The sequence below is a fragment of the Lagopus muta genome, chromosome 1 (assembly GCF_023343835.1).
Source record: "Lagopus muta isolate bLagMut1 chromosome 1, bLagMut1 primary, whole genome shotgun sequence".
NCBI classification, from domain to species: domain Eukaryota; kingdom Metazoa; phylum Chordata; class Aves; order Galliformes; family Phasianidae; genus Lagopus; species Lagopus muta.
Genome location: NC_064433.1, coordinates 81,211,795 through 81,231,623, shown reverse-complemented (window position 1 = coordinate 81,231,623; position 19,829 = coordinate 81,211,795). Strand labels below are relative to the sequence as shown.

At 44.9% G+C, this 19,829-nt stretch overlaps 1 protein-coding gene across 1 annotated transcript in view; it reads right to left on the bottom strand.

Moving 5' to 3' along the window:
- The window catches only part of LOC125689536 (limbic system associated membrane protein), a 957,706-nt gene extending 942,897 nt beyond the window's left edge, over nt 1-14,809 (bottom strand). Inside the window, exon 1 of the mRNA XM_048936808.1 lies at nt 14,388-14,809. Coding sequence (XP_048792765.1) covers nt 14,388-14,454 — 67 coding nt within the window. The 5' untranslated portion in view covers nt 14,455-14,809. The remainder of the gene's footprint in view (nt 1-14,387) is intronic.
- Nucleotides 14,810-19,829: the final 5,020 nt, after the last annotated feature.

The window sequence follows — 19,829 nt, the reverse complement described above, 5'->3', positions numbered from 1 at the left end:
TTCTAGCTTTAAAAGGGTTTATATGAGACTGGCAATATGTATTTTATTGTCTTTTAGTTATTTGTGACTCAAGGATGCTCAAGATTATACATGAAAAGTTGTTTCTTCTAACTGCCAGCCTGCACTGCAAGACACCATTGGATCTGAGAATCCAGGTAGACGCTTTGCATCTTGCGCTCTTATCACCAGCTCCCTCATTTCTGCAAGCTAAATAACATGCCTAGCTATCCTCATGCAACCCTTAAGCCTCATACATAACCCCATAAGGAGTTTGCTCACATCACAGGGAGGATGGAAAATCCTCCATTAGGAATATCCAAGATAAAAGGAACAAACCAGAAAGAAATGAATTTCACAGTGCCAGCAGAAAGCAGAAGGGTAAAGGTATCCTCACTCAAGGAGGGCAGAACTGTCTTTGATCAGAACACATGTGCATTATAACCTCTTCTCCTTTTAATTCCCCCTTAAGGAAATGCACCAGTTTAGAATGTTCATGGTCTCAAGATGGAACAGAGACTGTAGAGGACAAGCAAGTCAAATGACAGATTTTCAACCTCCTAGACAGAGATGGTATAAATTGAGCCTGAAGCCACTGCTCCCTGAAATTGGATTAAGGACTGTACACTGAGTCTCCCTAAAGTAGGCACAGAGCCCCAACAGCTATATTTTGACCTTGCTTGTCATTAAAAACAAACAAGCAAACATTTGAGGGTTATTCGGTAACCCTCTACCACAGAACAACAAACAAAACCACAGACCAAAGCTTCAACTCTGATGTGGAATTCAGAGTTTCCAATCAACTTTAGACTGTACCTTCTGAGTATAACCCTGTGCAACAGGTAGGTATCATACAACCTGTTGGACTACTCTGCTTTGATATACGGACATCTTCAAGCTTTTGTTTCGGGAAATGGGCAAGAAACTGGCAATGTGGTTGTAAAACATAGACCTCCACGTTCATGGTAGCTCATCTGCTGAAATATCTGCAAGGCCTGCATTCTGCAGGTGCCCCTTCTCCCAGAAACAACTATCGTTTCTCAGCCATCTGCTATGACAAGCTGAGGCTTTCCCACAAACTGGCCTTCATTGCATCAAACCAGAGACACAGCGCTCACGTGCATTCAGCAGTGTGAACTCTCCTCCTGCTTCTATGTGCAGGTGCACGTTTTTTGTTCACCTCCTATGGAAACCCATGACTGAATACTGGGAGGGATAGAGCTCAGACTCCAACGTGTCTAGTGATGAGAAACATGTTGTGGGTAGGAAGAAAACACTTCTACAAAGAAGATCAGTTTGGAGATTAATGTGTTTTCTGAACTACGGGATGACCAGATCCTATTCTGTTTTGGAACAGAAACTCATTTGCACAAGCTTGTATCAGTCACCACTCCCTTCAGAAAGGACATCCCATCATGAGAAATCCTTTTTAGGGCTAGTTTTTATTAAATGTCCCCATTTATCCAAGAAGTTTCTGTCTCAGTGTATTTGTGCAATCATTTTTACAGCACCAACTCTAACCAGTATCAAAAGTAGTTGCTAAAATAGCGTCAATCCACTTTTTACTCACATGCCTGAATGAAGTAAAAAGTAAACCAATTACTTTTTCATTTTGTTTTTTAGGAAGAGAGTCCCCCTGTAAACACTGCTATTAAACAGTGCTACTGTTAGATATCTACACCGTGAATTTTAGAGGATGGGTGCCTAGGTTATTCGACATTTTGGATTTGAAAGTCTTCAATTTTTCTTCCCAAACTCAGCATACAGCAACGTAATTGCAAATTTGATAGCAATCACTCTCTTCCTTTCAGCATTCTGGGTGTCACTTCTCCTTACAGGAGTTAGGGTTTGTGCAACCCATGGAGCACAACCCCACAGCTCTATTCCTTACAACCAGCAGCAGGAGTGTGTTTCAAGGCCCCCTGTGGCTACAACAGAGTCTAAAGGAGACAGTGTCATGTGTTGACTCAACATCTGGGTGTGAAGTGACAAACACTCAGTCGGGGGTTAGAATGAGATTAGCAAAATCCCATGGAACAATGATTAAAAGGTGCTGTAACGAATCCATTTGCTGCATGCAACAAACACAATTACTAGACAAATTACCTCTCCCCCTCCACTCCTATCCCTGCAGCAAGCGAGGACTGGAGAACATTTATCCCTCAGGCTCCAAACCTTGGCTAACTTTTTAAGTGGCAGATATCACCTTTGACTGAAGATAGCTGCAGTAGCTCTCATCTCCCCTCAGTGAGTTATGCCACTAGAGGGCACACACACTGCCTAAACAGTATCTAGAAAAGAGTTGGGTCCGTTGGCCTTTGATTTCTAGCTCTCATCTTCATGAACGTGCACCTTTACCATCCAATAGCAACTTGTCCCTGCCAATACATATTCTCATTTCTGGAGTTGCCAATCTTCTCCCTTTCTTCCTTTACTGAATTTCTCATGCCTTCCCACTCTGGAGTGAACGGGGCAGTCTAACACTACCTAAAGCAAAGCAGCAAGTCTGTCATTTTTTATTTCCCCAGGACTTCTATGTTTCAATAAAGATGTTATAGTAGGAAAATAGAAAAAAAAAAGTTCAACACAGACAGATCTAGGCTAGGGCATATTCCTCATCCCTGGTTCAGAGCCAGAGTCCAACCACGCTCCTATTGCACTGAATCTGAGCTAACAAGCTCTCCCACTCTGCTGTGGAGCACAGAGTAGAGATGTCATTACCAACAACTGCCTTGCACATACTGAGGTTAATGCCAAGTCCAAGCTAAGACACATCAGTTTCCAGCCCACTTCAGCTGTCTCTGTACACTGATCCTCAGCACTGCTAGGATGTGCTGCTGAGACTTTTGAACTGCTTTGCACAGATCCAGCAACACTTACCAGTCTGTACTGCATGCATGTACTCCTTGCTTTCCTGCCCAGTAAACAGATTGCAATTTGCATACTCCGGTACCTGAGCTAATAAAGTATGATGAACTCTCTCTGGTTCGGCACCCATGGCACAAGTAATCTTTAGTCTGGATGATCCATACCACATATCCTGGCTGTTCCACTTATCTTGCATCACCTTTTGCCTCTCAGAGTCCTGGGTGTCAGCCAGCTAGTGACCTAGGGCTGGTGGACCAGCCCTAGTGACTACTGCACGACTCCGTCTCAACTCATGCTGTTGACTTCTGAACTTCTGAAAGAAGTGTTAAACTGAGTGGCCAACAACACCTATCTAGTTCTCACTATTCACTTCCTGTTATGAACAATATAAGAGCAAAACAGTTGGCTGATTTTCCCTCCACCAATCAAATCCTACTATCTTGTTCCACCTCTGTCTCCCCCATGAGTACAGAGGTGGTACTGGTGTGCCTCAGCTCCAGTGACACACCAGGAATGCTACAAGCTCAACCACAATCAGCTTCTGAGCCCTGAGAAACTTCTTCACTTACTCAGCCATCCTAAAAAGATGTGAGAAAGAAAAAACAGCAAGGGATGTATGTATCGTGAGATGGTAACAGGAAACCTGGCAAACTCTAACACATCCGACAGAATAAAGGTATGGCCACACATATTGAGCTGTCACCTTACTGTGTGTCCAGGAGGCTTCCTTTGCCTACCTATCTGAAAAAGAAAAACCAAACCCGCCAACATTAAAGGAAAGAAGGTGGAAAAAGTGTTGGGAGCTAAGCAGTTAATATTCTATCATTATTATTTAGTTAATACAGCAGCAGACTTCCTCATGAGTCTGTTTTGGGCCAGGATCTGTGTCACAGCAGGAATAACACAAGGCAAGAAAGTAACATGCTTTAAAGAATATGGTTCTTTGTGAGACTGCAAGTATTAACTGTGATTCAGAAATTAATGACAGCATAAAAATCTATTAAGGCATCTAGACTGTCTCTCAAGGGACCTTTTCACGCTTGTAGTGCACGGATTATTCTCCAGGGCTCTGCCCAGCCAAACTTCAGATATCTCAAATGACAGCAATTCCACCACATTTCTTAACAAAGCTATTTCACCACCTAATCTCCTTCTTCCTATTAAGTATTTTTCTCTCTTGGCAATTTCTTTCCCCTCTTCCTTCCTCCAAATTTTGTACCACGAGACACTTCTAGCTCTCAGTCCACACTATAGAATTCTTCACGCCTTCCCAGCATGCCTAGATCATTAGCATAGCTCCTCTTTAGTCATTTAGCCAAACAGCTATATATTTAGCTCTCACAAGCATTCCTCATAAGTCAGTCCCTCCAGCCCCTTAATCGTTCTCATTGCAATCCTCTGAATTCCCTCTAATTTTGTTTACATCTTTCCGGAATTGAAGTGCCCGGAACCAAGTGCAGTAAACAACAACAGCTCGTTATCTGGCTAGACTGTAATTCCAGTGATCACAGCACAAGCCCCACATATGCCATGCACACACAGACACACAAACGTGTTCACCCTCTGGTCCAGAGGCAGCACAGCTACAGGACACGAATCCCATACCACACACATCCCCACCGCAGTAACAGCAGCTGGGTTTCTTTCAAAGAAATCCAACTCCAAAACTGATGGAGATGATCTTCAGGGCTTTTAAAACTTGAAGGAGACTTCTTGTGAATTGGCTCTTTTATTTTCAAGTTTTACAATTCCCTGCCTTTTCAGGGAAACAAATATAACCACTACCACAAACACAAGCCATAACCTGAATCACAGAATCATAGAATGACTTGGGTTGGAAGGAACTTGAAGGATCACCAAGCTCCAACCCTCCATGCTCCTATGGTTCCAGTCTCATCAAGCAGTGTCCATAAAAAATGTTGTTCCTATTTTGGAGACACTGAGGGATGTATGCCAACGGTGGTTTCTCTGAGCATTTTCCTCAGAAATGGTATCTAATCCTTGGACAACCACATTCTTTGTCATCCGTGTTGAAAACCAAATTGTTGTTACCTGGAGATCTGGCCTAACATCCCCGAGAAGTTAAACAAGTGACAAATCCTAAAGGATGCTCTTTTAACTGATGCAGGCTCAAGACAGACACCAACTACTGACTGCACACCAGTTATATTTTTGAATTTTTCATCACAACTATGGAGGCCACCATTTTCAGAACTTCTTTTGTTTTAGATGATAGTTGAGACTTCGATATAATCTTATGAGAGCAGATACCACATCACAAGGAAGCCTTTAAGCACTTGTGACTTAATCTGTTCTTGAAACATGAGTTGGAATTTTTCCAACAGGACACTTTTTTTTTTTTTTTCTTTTTCTTAGAGAAACACCAATTCAGAGAGGCAGAGCTATTCTGCAGAACCATTTGGTTTGCTTCAACAAATTTCTGGTGAGCTTCAGGCAGGGTTCAGAAAGAAACGTGCCAGTGCTCCTACCAGCTCCCAGGGCATTGATGGGGTAGCCGAGGCATCCCAAAGAGATGCCAACTCCACAAAAAGTGCTCATTTAGATGTTCAAGATCCTCCCAAGTCTTCACCTGCAACAATTTCAAAGCCTCTTCTCACATAGCATACCCAGGTCTGCACAAATCTCAAAGATGATGCTCTAAGGATCTTTGCTTCATCGCAAAAAAAGGGCTGGAATTCAAAGTGTTCTGTCTCCACAACACCTCTCTCATCACTGTTCCTCCTCCACAGCAGCTTGAGAAACACCTCAGCATCAAGGACAGCTTGGGCCGTTTCATATTTTTGTGTTGTTTTGGGCAGCAGGGAGAGAGAAAGAGACCAGAAACTTCAGGTTAATCAGGGGATGAGCAGAGCCTGCAAGCAGGGGCTATAAGAGCTCCCTTGAAGCCTGAAAGAAAGCCTGAAGCCACAAAGCTTTACAGCAAGACAGAGCGAGGCCAGTCAAAATAGTCTTTTCTGCCTTTCTTCTAAGCACACAGAAGAGAAGAAAAATGACTGCATTGATGACCTGAGCTTCAGGTCCCTTTAGGGTAATGCCACAGCTTATTTAGCTCATGCTGCAGCATGAACTTGATTTTTGTTGTTGTTGTTTTTAACAACCTGATCTGTTATTGTCCTCTGGCTGCTGGGGGTACACAAACCAGTCAAGAGCAGGCACCCAAGATACTTGGAAAAGGAGAAGAAAGCTTCTACCTTCACATCAGCTCTCTTGCTGCTTTCTCACCTTCCCTCTCTCAGTAGGCTTAGGCTACAGCCAGTCCTTACACCACTTTGGCTGGAGTTATGTTTTGTTTTGTTTTTTTTTTAAACTAAGAATTTAGTGTTAGCAAAACACATAACACAGCTCTGGCATGAAGACTCTTCCAGACAAACCACTTGCTTATATAACATATCCTTAAGCACAAAACCCTTCGTAGGGGTATGCCTGCGGTCAGACTGTTACTCAGCTGGCTAAACTTGACACAATGACAATACACAGTTCTGCTGGACACAGTCCTTGCTGTTGATGCAGCTAAACTAGCAAATCCATGTTATTGCAGTCACAGTCAAAATACAGATTTGCTGGTTTACCCATTGACATTGCATCCAGCCCAGGAATCTTTTACTCATATGTTGCAAAACAAAACAAAAAAGATTGGTGGTTGGTTCAGCTGTGTGTCAGTGTCTAAAACTGCACAGTTTACATGTGCAAGAAAGCTTCCCTTCATCCTCTATTCTCCACAACTCTCACATGAAACTGTAGGAGTCAAGCGTGTCCTCTTCACTCTCTACACTGTATTTCATGCCCAGGTGAATGGAGCATGACTAAGTGACCATCTTACATTGAAGCTATCAGAAAGATGAGAAGGTGTAGCCACAGCAATGCTTCTGTTTCATTGCAACAATCTCTTGCCATGTCAAGATAGGATGCAAATCTGCTATGAATAATGGTCACTCCAGAAGCATACACAGCTACACAGATATCACTAATCTTGCTACATTCACCTACTGAACTAACATTTCACAACTCCTCCCTTGCAGCAAACGCAACCCTGATCCACATTTGTTAACACAGCACAAGTATCTATACTACACAACTTAAACATTTTTTGTCACATGCACATAAACACACCCATTTATGACTATCTTACTTGTCACACACATCCCCCTAAAAGCCAAGGAGGGTATACTGAAAGGCTCTGGTCAGATCTTCGCATACAGACCACATATACAGGCATGAATAGAACTGGATATTGTGAAAGAAGTGAACCCACTGTACAACAAAATAGCTTTACAAGGCAAACAAAGTACTCATACAAGTAGACGGAGTCACAGCAGCACAAGTCTAAACAAATTCACACAACAAAAATCCACTGATGCCCCTTGAAATAACTCGTTCTCCCCCTAAGCAAATCCCTGCTTTGTCAGACACTCAAATATACATCCAGACGGTCAGCTTCATCAAACCCCATGCATGCAGTAGGCACTGGCCACGAGGGTAGGAGCCAGAATGTCCCACACTCCCAATCACAGTGTAGCTTTGGGTCAACAAACTACAGAACCAAGCACATCCAGGCTCCATGTATGTGCAGCAGCCAGAGGACGCATAGAAGCACAATAGTTCTATATTAACAATAGTTAATAGTTATTGTCCCAGCATATTGCAAGGATTCATTAGTTCCAGCCTACAACTTGCCATCAATACAAGTGCTAAGGGACAGAGGGGAAGGAGCTGTGATTACACACTAACATTGCATACTTGTACCTCAGTGGCTGCATGCTGATATGCTATTGAATTACCTGGATGGGAAAGTCCACAGCCCTCCATTCGTCCCCCTCCTTACTTCCTCCCTCATTACACTGCTTCTACCTGCCACGCGTTCCCCCCAACAGCCAAGTGCATATCTCCAGAGAAGGGAGATGCCCACCATGTTCTCAGGAGGGCTCTACCAAATCTCAGAGACACCAGGAAACATGCACCCATGAGAGCGCACGGAGGCAGACACTAAAGGACTACGTTTAAAGGAAAAGTCATCTGCAAGGGAGCTTCTATAGTATGCTTCATATAATGTAGGAACCACAAAAGCCCCACCTGTGAACTTGCAGATCCAGTTATACTCCCATCTGTTTCAAGCTAAGACTCTTCCTCTGAAGCCATCATCTTCCTGAAATGTCATTCAAAGCCCAGTACCCCTACAGCTGCAAACCAGAGCAACATCTTATTCTGTGCTTGTGATTAAACAGTAAACAAATGCAAGGTAACGGGCCTTTCTCTTCTCAGTAAAGAGATTTTCCCAGAGGCGTTGACACAGCAGATATGGTCAGCAGGACACTTCACCGTAAGGCCCTGCTCACCTCAGCAAGGAAGAATATTCCCCCTTTGGCTCAGAGAAATCAGCCGTATCCCCCTGCTGCTCCCCTTCCTTCCATTGGGATGGGCAGGGCCATACTGCCTTACTGGAAGGCAACTTGCTGGAGGAAGATCACGGGGAAACTCCTCAGCTTCCAGTATATCCAGCACTGACGCCAGATCCCATAGTCCTCCTGTTTAAAGCCCTTTAGGAACCACAGAGCAATAGCATAGCACAGAATCGAGCCTGAATTTCTCTTTTTTTCCCCACCCACTCCTATAAGAATCACATCCCCAGCATTTCTTCTTCCTTTCCGTACTGTATGCAGGGATCTCTGCCCTTCCCTGACACCAGGAGAGGACTTTGTCTCACATGCTCGCCCCCGCAGATCTTCATCTTGCCCTTATCTATTCCTTATCACAGTGGGACAAGACGGTCTGTGCTGTGCTTGGTATTTTTCATTTTACCCCAGATAAAAATGACAGCAGGAAGAGCACATCAGCTGTCAAAAACATTGCTGACTGAGCCTGAGCAGCACACAAAGCTATGGTGCACAGTTCTTTAAGGAAAAGGGATCTTGAAGAGGAAGAGGATCAAGCTCCCTACAGGACCCACAGGCAGCATCCTCCCAGCAGCCACCCTGCACATGAGGGGGACCATTTATTGCAAAGCACACGCCTGCATATTCCAAAGCACATACAGAAGATTTACCCCCAGACTCTTCTGTGATGCCTTTCTCTGCTTCCACTGCAGATTTCACTTGATCATGAAATTATTCCATCCTTTAGCAATCCCAGCTAATCTTCCTCCATATCAAGCCCATCAGCTATTCAGATCTGCCCAGAAGAGGCAGTTTCTCTTTCATATACTCATGATCACCTTTTTTAGTCTGTTTTCATGGTACAGCACACAGGTCCATAGGTAGTGTGGTGGTACTGCCGCATCAACCTCGGAAGGCCCCTGTGCAGAGCCCCCAGTCACTGCCGCACTTGGGCCCACATGTTAACATCACTGCTTTCACCCATTACTTAGGTAAATTGGTCTTGTACAGAATGAGTCTGTTGAGTGATGGAGATGATCCCTACCAGCAAGGCAAGGAGCACCTGAAGGCTTACAAGAGGCACACAACAAGGAAGCGAACTCTCAAAGCACTGGCTTTGCTATCAACATAGGATGACAGCAGCCATGTTCTTCACCCTGATCAGAAGGGGCTGCAATGCTTGTGGGATGACAAGGAAGTGCAAGGGGGGGACTCTTGAAGGATTTTGTCCTCCTTAGACCACTACCACATGTGTGGGTGCTTACAGGCTGCAGAGGAGCTCCCATAAACATAGGGATTAGGGCTTTTATCACCCAACTAGTAAAGCCCTTACAAGAGGAGATATCTCATGAAGTAAGAGGAAGCAAATTTCTACATATTATAATAAAGCTCTCTGAATGTGTAGAAGAATGCTCAGATTTTTAACAAGAAATGGGTTGTCATTGGTGTGGCAAACATTAACCCAAAAGGTTGCAAATAGGGGAACAGGACCAGAAGTAACATTTGGGATATCCTTTCAGTGTTCCCTCTTTGCAGATACAGAACCTTTTCTGCCTCTTTCTCATCTTAAACCTACAAGGAAAGCATTTTTTTCCTTTTTTAGGTATTGAACCTTTTCATCATTTAAGGAAGCACAAAGCAGTGGACTGAATCATTTCCTCATCAATACAGTCTATCACATCAGAGTCTCACCTGCCCCAGTTGATTGAAAGAGCTGGAAAGAGAAATAAAACCAGGAGAGAAAGTAAGGACTTTTCTCTCCAGTTTCAACATTACCCAACTGCACAGCTGTTACACAAATACTACCGCACCACACATACATTCTTTCTCCTCCTCTCTCTGTTCTCCCCATCCATTACACATTATCAGCACAGAAACACTTGGGTACATGCCTCCATCCATATAGATTGCACAAGCCTTGCGCATTAACAAACACATCATTTTTCACACCCACATTGCCCACTAACATTATAAAGCACAAGACTTCACAGATAACATTTGTACCGCATACCAACCCAAGGCATCCTACTCCACTTACCCAAGTGCCTCTGATTTCTTACAGATTCATTTCTCCATTTATGAATACCCTTGAGCAACTCAAAAAATGCACTATAAAGAAATGCCACCTGTACCATGCAGACCACTTCCACACAACATTTCTGAAAGCATCTACTTCAACAAACTGGCAAAATGGAAGGATTCTAATAATTTAAAAACCAAACACCACCACCAATCTGCAATTAAACAATGAGGTGGAAGGGTGGGGGAGGGGGGCAGGGTTTGGTTAAAATAAGATGGAATAATTTTTTTTTTTTTTTTCTGAAGTGAATTGTAGATTTGAAACAGCTGCTATTTCTCAAGGGGATTTTATTTAGAAGAATTTTCAATGTGAAGCAAATGTGTAATTTTAAAGGCATTCATTTCTTAAATAAAAAACTCAGGTGGAAAAACAGAACGTCTCATAGAGGCAGCTCGGTTAATTTCGAGTAATAGGAGGTAAAAGCGAAAACAGTAAGAAGTTATTTTAAGTGATCAAGATGCAATTTTTGATAGACACAAATAATTTGCTTCTCCTTCTCACCCTCGCACACCACATTTTGAGTCGTGTTTTTTTGTTATTGTTGTTGTTTTGTTCAGGGGGGGAAAAAGGGAGGGAGTGAAGGAGGGGCTGGATGAGGAAAAGAAGGGAAATCCAGCTTCCAAGTTCGATCCGAGAGTCTGACCCTTATCAGAAGCTACAGGCACACCGAGCTAAGAGACGGATCCCTTCAGGGGAAGAGCTGCAGCATGCCACCAGCAGTTCCCACCCACTGGCAGCCCGGGGCTGCTCTGCTCCTCCCAGCGCCGGGCAGGAGGACCGGGACAGCGGCCGGCCACCCCCCAGCCACCTGCCTCCAGGACAGCGCAGAGATGCGGCAGCACGCAGCCTGAGGCACCGGGTTAAGAAAACGTAGCTCTTCCGGGCAGCAATCAAAACCTCGAGCCCGTAGGGAACGGGGGTTCAAGTCCCTATGCCCCTCAGGCAAAGACAGGCATCCCATCGCACGTCCCCAGCAGAGCTGCTTGGAGGCTGCCTCGTCCCTCGGCACAGTGCAGCCCGTAGGTCTCCTGGCAGCCTCCGTCACGCTTCCCCCCATCCTCCATCCCTTGCTATTACCCAGTCTCAGCTCAGCACCAGCCTCCCTCCTCCTCATCATTCCGTGCCCAGTGGCCTTAGGCGGGCAGGAGGCGGCCAGAAGCTCCTTCAGCGTTCCCCCGGTACACCCCCAAGCGGACGGTGAGGAAGAGAAGGCGCTGGCAAGTTTGGGGCAGCTCCAGGCACAGCTGCCTGGTTCCGGAGGGAAACGCGCTTGGAAGCGGAGACGGGGTCACTGCCTGTCACAGCCGGTGCTGTGGTTCTCTAGGGCAAGTGTTCAAAACCCGTGCTCAGCAGGGTCACAGAAACGTACCGGGCTCATTATCACGCTTTCACTGAAAGCCAATTAATTTGAAATAAGTGGCTCTCCACAACACCCCCCTCTCCCGGCCGTCTTTCTCTTTTAAATGAGAACAAAAAAAAAAAAAAAAAAAAAAAAAACCACACAAAAAAAACCCCACCAACGACAACAACAAACATAGAGGGACACAATACTTTCCTATTCTTAACTCCTTCAGATGTTTTTGGGCTTGCTTGTGATGTACTGCGCACCTTACCTGCAGCCCTAATGTCCCTGCTTCCCCATCTCCTCACTCCCAGCTGTGGGAAGGGAAAGCACTGAACTGGAACCAGCAGCAGAACGGGGCTAGTTTATACCACATCTGAAGTTTGGGAAAAGGAGAAGCAGCAGGAGAAGCAGCAGCTCTTAGCTTGTGACATCTCCCGTATCCTCAGTCCCATTTGAAAACCCAGAGAGGGCAACTGTGCTGTCTCTGCCTTCTCAGAGGGTTCCTGGTGAAAGAGCCACCCAGGGATCTTCCCTGATGTTTTCTGTCCCAGCTGTGGCAATGGTAACTCACTAAGATAGAAGGTAACACAGCCCCCAAACCTGGCATAAGCTGCATATTGGAAAGGATGAGCACAGACCTCTCAGGAAAGAGCACCCCAGACCTCTCAAGCAGCAACCAGTTGTGCTAGGATTGGGATGCTCTGGTTGCAGTTCAAGGAAAGCTTCTGACTCAGTGCAAAGAGAAGCAGCACTGACTGCAGGCTAGGGAACAAGTATCAGAGAGGAGCAGTGCTCAAAGCCAGCATCCATCTTCCTTGAGAGGTCTGTGCTCATGGGTAGATGGGGTACTGAGGGATGTGGTTTAGTGAGCATGGTGGGGATGGGCTGATGGTTGGACTAGATGATCTTTTCCAACCTCAGTGATTCCACAATTCCAGAGCAGAGGGAAGTTCACAGCAGCTCCCCAACTACACTGCTGACACCCACTATTTGTGGTATGCAACTACTGGTGTCCTGTCACCCTGCGTGCATCCTGTGTGCTGGAGGAAATCCTCCGAGCCTGTCAGAATCAGCTACTTCACAGAGGAAAGCAGGCAGGAGGTGCAGGGGCTAGATTCATGATTCAAAGTGTGCAAATTTGAGCAAATATATGTGACAGTGGAAAAGCATGCAATGCAGAAACAGAGGAAGAGAGGGTTGTGTGGCAGGAAACACTTGGTAAATGTGAGAAAGAGGGAGAAACTGAGGGATTTTGCAGCAGTGCACACAGTAGTGACAGGTAAGCAAGAGTCTGCAACAGAAAGAACATGTGTAACAAGGAGCACGCCTGCGTGATCTGCTTAGTGGACGCAGAACAGCAAATGTGAAACTGTGCAGAAGTATGAGGAAAAAGGCTGAATACTGTGACTGGGCATCCCTCCATACATCACAGTGTGCACAGGAGTGTGAGAGGTGAAGGCAGTCGCAGAGAGATCCCCTCAAGATGCATGCAAGATGCTGTGAATGCAAGACTGTGCAAGGCAGGAGCCAGATAGGTGCATATACACAGGGCAGAAATGTACCGTTTACACGTACATGCACTTGCAAGACCAGTGCAGCAGGACAGGCATAGGATGTGCAAGCAGCCACCAAAACCAGTGCGCAGGATGAAGAGAAGGCACAAGGAGAGGCTTAAAGGATGGAGTGAGGAAGAGCAAATGTGAGCGAGAGAGCAGCAGACTGGCACTCCAGGAACTGGAGCTCAGGAGCTAGAACTATATGTGCCAAAGCGAGTTTATTCATCTTCCATGCTATATTCATGAGTGTGTATGTGCACAGGGGTATATGGGACCACTGATACGTGTGAGTGAGCCTGGATCATGCACAAGCTGTGATTTGCAGGGCTATGATTATATGTGCATGTGTGATGTGTATTTATACATACAGCACAGGATGCATTAACCCTTAACTCCTGTTTACAGAAAGCATCTCAAAACCAGCTAGCACGTCTGTCATCACTTCTAACTAAATTCTGTACTCGCACTTGGCTCTTGAAGAAAGAAACCCAGCTGGCAATTCTCCACTGAACAAAATCCCATACCCAACAAATTTCCTTCTCCCGTCTTTTCCTCCTTTTTTTTTCTTTTTTTTCTTTTTTTTTTCCCTTGAGGAAGGGAAGGACAATGTTTTTGCAAAGAGGCACTGAGGATCCTCTAATTAGCCTCTTCCCTTCACCAGCAAAACCAAAATACCAAAATAAAATAAGACAGGAAAAAAAAAGAAAAAAAAAAGAAGAAACTTAACACTGATCTCCTTAGGAAGGTGAGGAATCCTGAAGCATCAGTACTCATGCCCCAGAGTGCTGAGGAACACTGACTGTAGATGAAAAGGATACCCACATTAACCTACCCCTCTCTACCTTTGCAAATCTTCTCTTTCCCCCCCCCTCTCCAGCTCCCCCTCTGCAAAAGCATAAATACAGCAGCAAAGTCAGTCACATGCAATGTCCTCTAACCATAGGATTCACTGAGAACGATCTCTCCTTGGCTTATTATTATTTCCTGAGAGGGGGAAGGCTTGATGGGTGAGGGGGGTGGGGGGGGGGGAATAAGAAAGGAATCTAAATAGCTCCAGCTTCCAGCTCCATGTTTCCATTCACCCTCAGTCCATCAGCCTCAATTCAAGCAAAGGGGTTTGCGGAGGTTGCAAGAAAGAACTCATCACATACCTTGCAAGGAGAAGAGGGACAGGAAGAATCCCAGCACCCAGATACTGTGCAGCCAGTAGGTCCTCATGCTTCTCTCTCACTCGCTCCGCTTCCTCTGCCTTTTTCTCCGTCTCTTCCCTCCTCTCTCAGTTTCTCTCTCTCTCTTTTTTTTTTTTTTTTTTTCTCCTCTTCCCCTCTCAAATAAAACGGGATGTGTGTTTCCCTTCAGTCCCCCTGGGCTCTGCTCTACCAGCCCTGGCAATCCAGTCACAGGGAGGGCTGACCCGCAGTGGCCAGATTCCCAAACAACCTCGCACTCTCCCTTCCAAGTGTGGGAGGAAGGGGGGCCAGGTTAGATGCTCGCCGTAGCCTGCACTGGCTGTAAACACAGAGAATCTCTCTGTCTCTCTCCTGCAGCTCCAACTAAATGCGACTGTACTTAAACAAGCAATGCCTTATAGGACAGTGCTCTGAGCAGAAAAGATCCCACCTCTGCCACCTAGTGTTTCAAGCCTGCTCATTTATTTCATTTATATATATATATATATATATATATATACACGTTATAGAAATATGGCTCTCTCTTTCCCCTAAAAACATCTCTCTTGGATCACAAGTCTATGAGCCACGCTTGGCTCAAGAGTCCCTAAGGCTCCATCTGACATGGGGAAGTTATTTAGCAAAGGAGGACAGCACTCCTCATCGCTGCAGTGAGAAATGCAGAGGGGCAGGTTTGATTTCTCAGCGGAGTTCTGCCTGACAGGTCCCAAATCCAGGGTCTCTCTGATGCTGGTGGCACCACCAGGCGGTACGCAGGGGGCCAGAGAGGGACTTAGGCACACTGACTGTAATTACAGAGCTGCCAAGGCCTCCAGGACAAATAGCATATATCAGGCTGCATTAATCTTTGCTGGATTTCCCGTGACTTCCGTGCAATTTCAGAGGGACCAGAAGGAATCACTCTGTGTAGGAAATCCAGATTGCAAAGCCACTGTTTGCTAACACCAGGTTTCTCCCACAACCCCTCTCCCTTCAAACACAGGTCCCTCCTACCTTACACAAGATGAACTTTCTTCCCAAGGAGTAATTAGCTCCTGTAGCTTCATTGCCCCCTGAAATCATTGCCTCTGGTGAGAAGAGCAGCAGTAATGAAGTACTACTTAACATTCGCACAGGGCTTTTCATCAGTCACTCTCCAAGCATTTCAAAAAAAAGGCCTCCTTTTGCAGCTGGGGACACAGACGCTGTGCGGCCTTTGAGAAGTCACTGCGAGGTGGCAGTCCAGGCAAACTGCCCCCCGGCCTGGCGGCCCTTCCTGGGCCACGTTGTGCCCTCACCACGGTTGTCATGGCAGCCTGGATGTCACCGCTAGGAGATAACAATCACAATTTACACATCACAAACGTTGCTTAGCCACCCACAGGCGAGGCCCTCAAAGACTGAAAGTTCAGGCAGAAGCCAACAGGCAAAATATCCCTCCACATGCATGGCCACAGGCAGGAGTCCAGGCTCCCACGGAGCCTTCAGTAGCTTTCACAAAACCTGAGGAAACTTCAGGTAATGAAGGGTCCGGCCTGCAAGCGAGGAAGGAGAAAGGGTGATGAAGATACAAAGGGGTTGGGTCCTCACCACTGATCTAGTAATAGGAGCTCGAGGAGAAAAGTACTCACAGGTGCAACAGCCAGCAACAGCTGTTCTCATTAAATATCCAGTCTGTCCTAGACCTTCTACACAAATCTTAAAAACATGAAGAAAAAAATATATGTATTTGTCTTGGAAAGTATGTCCAGAGTCAAAGATGTGGACAGAGAGTCTCCTTATGAATCCCCCTAGAAAACTAAGGAGAGACAACGCATGCGTAGGAAAGGCATGCAGGATTCTTGCCACTAAAGAAGTAACGCCACTCCAGCAGTATTCCTTTTTAGACTGCTTTAGAGCAAGCTGCTCTGCAAACAGAAATTACAAAGCCTGCCTTCTCGTGACCAGATCCCATCATATCCCTATGACATCCCCTGCAGCAAAAATAAACTGTTTGCTGCGGGTAGTCCAGAAGTGCATACTCGCTTTCTAGTTGACCAAAATGCGCACTGCAGTGCAAAATAGAGATACTGTTTGGCCTGGCTGGCTGCCGCCAGGTGCCTTTCCCCTCTGGACAGAGGGAGGCATTACCTAATCACCAGCTATTAAGAACCATACAGGTGCAAACTCACTTTCCAGCTTTCCACCTTCTTTTAAATGTGGTTGAAATTGGTTGGGAGGAACAACACATGGAAAAAACAGATTGATGCATTCTATCAGCTAGGCTTCATTTCCTGAGGAAATCAAACTAAAATATTAGAGCGGATTAGAGTCAGCTGACTCCAGCTGGAAGAACATACTTCTTTTTCACAATTTCCCTTTTACAATGGTTTTCATCCTCTGATGCCAACAGATTACCTTATAAAAGACGGCATGTGCAAAAGATAAGCATGCCCCACATTTTGTTTGGAACTCACTGTGCCAAAGTGAAATGCTGTCAAGCCAGTTTGTATGTTTTTAAGTGTCGCTGCAGGAATTCCCACCAAGCTGGGGCACAGGCACTATGAGGACCAACTAGGCCAGCTCTCAACCGTGTGCCCATGTCATACTTGGGATATGAGCATCCCGTTGGATCCAATCCTCTTTGAATTCTTTGATCATTGACAGAACAGCAACATTGCAATCAATAATAATAGGAAAATCAGAATTAGATCTCTGCTTCAGACCATAATTTGCAGGGACAAAACTAGTGGAAAATGATATTGAAGTATTCCCATTTGGACTGGACAGCAGTTTAAGAAAAAATAATCAGAAGATTCGAAAGAAGTAGCTTTACTTCAGGTAGCATCATCTCATGCTTCTCCGGAGAAGCCAGAAACAGCTACTTCTTACCATCCATTTGACATACTCCTAACCTTCAAAATCATTCAGGGCTGGGGTTTGGCTCTCCTGCTCATGCTGAGTCATACCAACAGAGTTAGTCAGGACATTCGGCTACTAAATATGAGCTGGAGTATCAGATTCTGTGGGCTGGAATTCTCTGGGATTGGTCTAGAGCCAAAGGTGAGCCCTCTTTTTGTATGGTCAAATCCCTCTGCTACCTACAGACTGCAAGGACAAGAACAGAAGGAAGAACACTATATTCAACTCTCCCTAAACACATATAACAAATTTTCTTTAAGTCATTGTTCTTCCTCCCTTTCTTTTTGAATTGCTGCAGTTTATCCACTTACCTTAGATTCAAAAGCCAGATGAGCCACAGACATATTAGCTATCAAAGAGTGTATCTACAACCCCATTTAGAGAGGAAAAAAAAAAAGGCTGCATTCTGACAGCTCTGAATGATTGAAAGATGGCTACTTTTAATGCATAGTGAAAGTATTTCATTAAGGCTGAGTGGATGCATATAGATGCACTGTGCATGGATGCCTGTCCATTTTTTAATAAATAAATGTGCTTTGTGCTATTAACTGTTTAAGCACTCACACTTTCATTTCTATTCCATCTACGCTTTAGTCTCTTTGTGCAATATCAATATTAACTTGACTGTGCCTGCACACATCTAATATTACTTCTTCCAAATGTTCATACTGAACCTACCATAAAATACTTCTCAAGCAGGCAAACTAAAGTTGATAGAGGAACTTATAACTTTTCCATTACAGACTTTTTTTTTTTTTTTTTCAAATTACTGTTATTTAACTGTGCAAATTTCGTGTTGCATTAGCAAAAGGCTTAGTGGCTTTTTCTTTTACTTTAATAGGAGTAGCATCAAAAACATAGCTGGCCATGCAAATTTTTGCAGAGTTTACATAAGAAAATTAGTGGTCCTGAAATTTAAAGCTGAGAGAGCTTGGTAAAGCGAGCAGGAGACAAGAGCCATACATTACCCAAGAGTGTTTTTATCCTGGATGTTTTAGCGTCCTGTCCTGCATGTCTCTCTCTGACATATGTGTATTACTATTTGTTTTATTGAGTGTTGCATCTGTGGGTTTCATAGCATGTCTTTGGGACTAGTGCATCTGTGATGAATAGCACATTTTATTGTGATTTAGAAGAGTGTTGTGGCATGTGCTGCATGTGATCTTGGAAAAGGGAGTGGAAGGAGATGTTCTCTCAGCAAGAAAGAGTCATTTGTCATGTGGCTCTATGAAACCCACCACTGTCCAAGGTCAAGGACTGCACAGTGTCCAGAAATGTGAGTTCTTGAAGGGATGCGCAGTGCATCAAGACCATGATAAATAGTCTCACATCTGATTAGGCTGCTTTATGTAGACTAAGAAAACAGCATTCATGCTTCCCATTCACCTACAGCCTGAGAGTCAGGAAGAGCCAACTCTGATCAAACAATACTTCCCACCTACCACTTCCTTGCTGCCACTTCATATTCCTTATCTATATTCTTCCCATATCCCACTCTCAACTTCTCTTTACACCCAACTACCTCCCACCCCCCTACCCCATTCCTCTCTTCCTCTTTACTATCTTTCTGAGAAACTCATCAAAGAAGGAAGAATGCCTTTTCAAGGTTTCTTCAAGGAAGGATTTTTCACCAGGGCTTCTACAAAATTAAAAAGAGTCTTTCTGAGCCAATAAAAGGCACAGCCTTTTTATTGGCTGTACTTGGCTATATAGCAATTCCATAAAATAGAAACCCACAGAAATAGCTAGCTAATGAGACAGCAGCAACACTCACTGCGTGGTGATGCAGTAGGGACTGTACCAAGAACTGTTGGAGACAAGTATGTTACATGTTCTGATACAAGAACCACAGGGAGGGTTTGCCCCAAATTAGCCATAGCAGACAGAATCATAGAACTGTAGAGGTTGGAAAGGACCACTGGAGACCATCAAGTCCAAGCCCCTGCTAAAGCAGGTTCACCACAGCAAGTCACATAGGAAGGCATTCAGATGGGTCTTGAATATCTCCAGAGAAGGAGACTCAAAAACCTCTCTGGGTAGCCTGTTCCAGTTCTCCATCACTCTCACAGTAGATAAGTCCTTCCTCATGTGTGTATGGAATTTCCTGTGTTTTGGCTTCTGCCCACTGCTCCTTATTCTATTGCTGCACGCCACCAAAAAAGTCAGCCTCCATCAACTTGACTCCCACATTTAGAACTTATTAAAGTTCATCAGGTTCCCCTCTGCCCAGCTCACCTGTGCTACGGTAGCATAGCCTTCTGGTGTGTCAGCCACTCCTCCCAACTTTGTATCATCAGCAAAATTGCTGAGGGTATACTCTATCCCTTCATTCAGTTACCTGATGAAGATGTTAAACAAAATCAGACCCAGCACTGATACCTGGGAACACCGCAAGTTACAGACCTCCAACCAGATGCTGTGCCACCAATGACAACTGTCTGAACCAGAACTCAGCCACTTCTCAATCCACCTCACTGTCCACTTACTGGTCCCAAACATTCTAAACTTCATTACAAAGGTGCT